Raw genomic sequence first — 2,359 nt, 5'->3', positions numbered from 1 at the left:
AAACTGTGTTTTGTGTTGTAAAGTAAATAATTTAGGGTTAGGCGATTTCTTAAGGTAATTTAAATGCATATAAAAATTAAAAATTCTACAAAACCGTTTTTTGTTTATTAGAAAAAACTGAAAATGGATATACGAAAATTTTTAAATAAAAACAAAACTATTGATATCGGCGACAGTAGTTCTACAGCAGATACAACTATATCCATTGAAAATAGTGATAATATGAACAATACCAGCGCCGATGAATCTCAGCCAAAAAGATCGAAAATTAGTACAAGGAAATATAATGAAGATTACTTAAATTTTGGTTTTACGTGGACAGGGGACATATATTTCCCCTTACCTTTATGTGTTGTATGTGGACATAAAAAAATCAAACAGTGCAATGGTTCCTAGAAAGCTAAAACGCCATATGGAAAAAGTTCATCAAAATTTGATGTCTAAAGACAAAAGGTATTTTGAACGATTAATGACAAATAGTGCCAAACAAATACAAAAATTGGAAAACACAATAAAAGTGTCTGACAAAGCACAAATTGCCTCCTATGAAGTAGCGCAACTTATTGCACAAAAAGGGAAACCTCCTTCGATTGGAGAAACGTTGACCGGTCCTGCTTGTCATATAATGGTGAAATGTATGTTCGACAAAGATGCAGAAGCTGAAATAAATAAAATTCCTCTTTCTAACGATACCATAAGTCGAAGAATAATCCATATGTCGGAAAATATAGTAGAAAATGTTCAACAAAAACTTGATGGTCAAATTTTTGCTCTGCAAATAGATGAGTCAACAGATATCAGCGGGAAAGCACAATTAATGGGATTTGTTCGATTCATTAACGGAGATTTAATTATGAACCAATTTTTATTTTGTCAAGAATTGCCAGGAAGGGAAATATTTAATTGTGTAGATAACTTTTTCGAAAATACAAAGTTATCATGGAATTTTTGTACAGGCATTTGTACATATGGTGCTGCATCAATGATCGGACCTGAAAAAGGTTTTTTGGAGTTTGCAAAACAAAAAAATTAAAATCTTATTTCTACACATTGCATTATTCATCGAGAATGTTTTAGTAGGCAAAAATCTCCCGACAGAATTAAGCATTGTACTAGATGACGTAATAAAAATTAACTATATTAAAAGCAGACCTTTAAAATCACGAATTTTCAAAGAATTATGCGACAGCATGGAATCTAACTACAATTGTTTATTACTACATAATGATATTCGTTGGCTTTCTAGAGGAAAAGTTTTAGAGTTGCGAGCAGAACTTTGTGCATTTTTTAAAAATGAAATAAATACCGCAGAAAACAAAAGAATCGTATGAAAATACAAAAATTTTATGATTGTTTTAACAATGTATTGTGATGTGCAAAACTGGCTTACACAGAACATATATTTGCACAACTTAATATTTTAAATACTAGTTTACAAGGGCGAACCGAAAATATCTTAATATCAACAGATAAGTTAATTGCTTTTGATAAAAAATTATGCTTGTGGATGAATAAACTTGATGAAAATAATTTAGCTATGTTTCCTAAGATTCCTGAACAGATGAGAAATTTTCTTGCACCAATGGTGAAAACCATTTGGATTTGCTTCAAAAGGCAAAAAACATATTTTCCATCTATTAAATCGGAAAAATATGACTGGATTCGAAATCCTTTTATTAATGATACATCAAACTGGAATCTTTGTCTTGAAGAAGAGGAAGAACTGATTTCCCTTTCATCCGATCGAACATTAAAAATCAAACATTCGGAATTTCATTTGGATACTTTTGGATTTCAGTCAGAGATGAATATCCAAAGTTATCTAAAAGAGCAATAAATATTTTACTCCAATTTTCTACGTCGTATTTATATGAGTTAGGATTTTCAACTCTCACTAACATGAAAAATAAAAAACGATCAAGACTGGAAAATGTCGAAGATGACCTGCGAGTTGCTCTGTCTGAAATAAGACCTGATATAGCAGAAATAACAAAACATCGTCAATTACATATGTCACATTGACTATAATTTTTAAATAAAAATTAATTTGATCTCTATCAAATATTTGAATAATGTAAAGCTTTGCTGAAGGCATACATATTTTCTTTTTGTAATTATTTATTTAATTATTTTTATATTTTATTTTGGTTGTAAGAATTGTTTGCATAACACAGATATTAAGTATAAACAAAACAAATTGTTAATATTATTTTTCGTTCTATTTATTTTATTTGGAAATTTCTTCTTCTATGACTACGTAGGTGTGCTGCGAATGAGAAACACTGCTCTATACTGTTAGACTATGACGATGGTTCAATCCATCGAGCCTTTCTGCAAGTTGATTCATTATTTTTTTGTT

The 2,359-nt window shown here is 29.8% G+C and overlaps 1 protein-coding gene across 1 annotated transcript; it reads left to right on the top strand.

Moving 5' to 3' along the window:
* Positions 1-385: 385 nt before the first annotated feature.
* LOC150081750 (zinc finger BED domain-containing protein 5-like) lies at positions 386-1,033 on the top strand. The gene has a single exon (XM_090380307.1). It carries the CDS (start codon positions 386-388, stop codon positions 1,031-1,033), a length of 648 nt encoding a protein of 215 aa, XP_090236433.1.
* The last annotated feature ends 1,326 nt before the right edge of the window (positions 1,034-2,359 follow it).

The sequence above is a fragment of the Mastigoproctus giganteus genome, chromosome 8 (genome assembly GCF_048544385.1).
Source record: "Mastigoproctus giganteus isolate SK-2022 chromosome 8, ASM4854438v1, whole genome shotgun sequence".
Lineage (NCBI taxonomy): Eukaryota > Metazoa > Arthropoda > Arachnida > Uropygi > Thelyphonidae > Mastigoproctus > Mastigoproctus giganteus.
This window is presented reverse-complemented; position numbering and strand designations above follow the sequence as displayed.

Bases quoted from the DNA above. Each gene is read 5' to 3' on its own strand.
- LOC150081750 (XM_090380307.1), top strand. From the start codon at position 386: ATGGTTCCTAGAAAGCTAAAACGCCATATGGAAAAAGTTCATCAAAAT.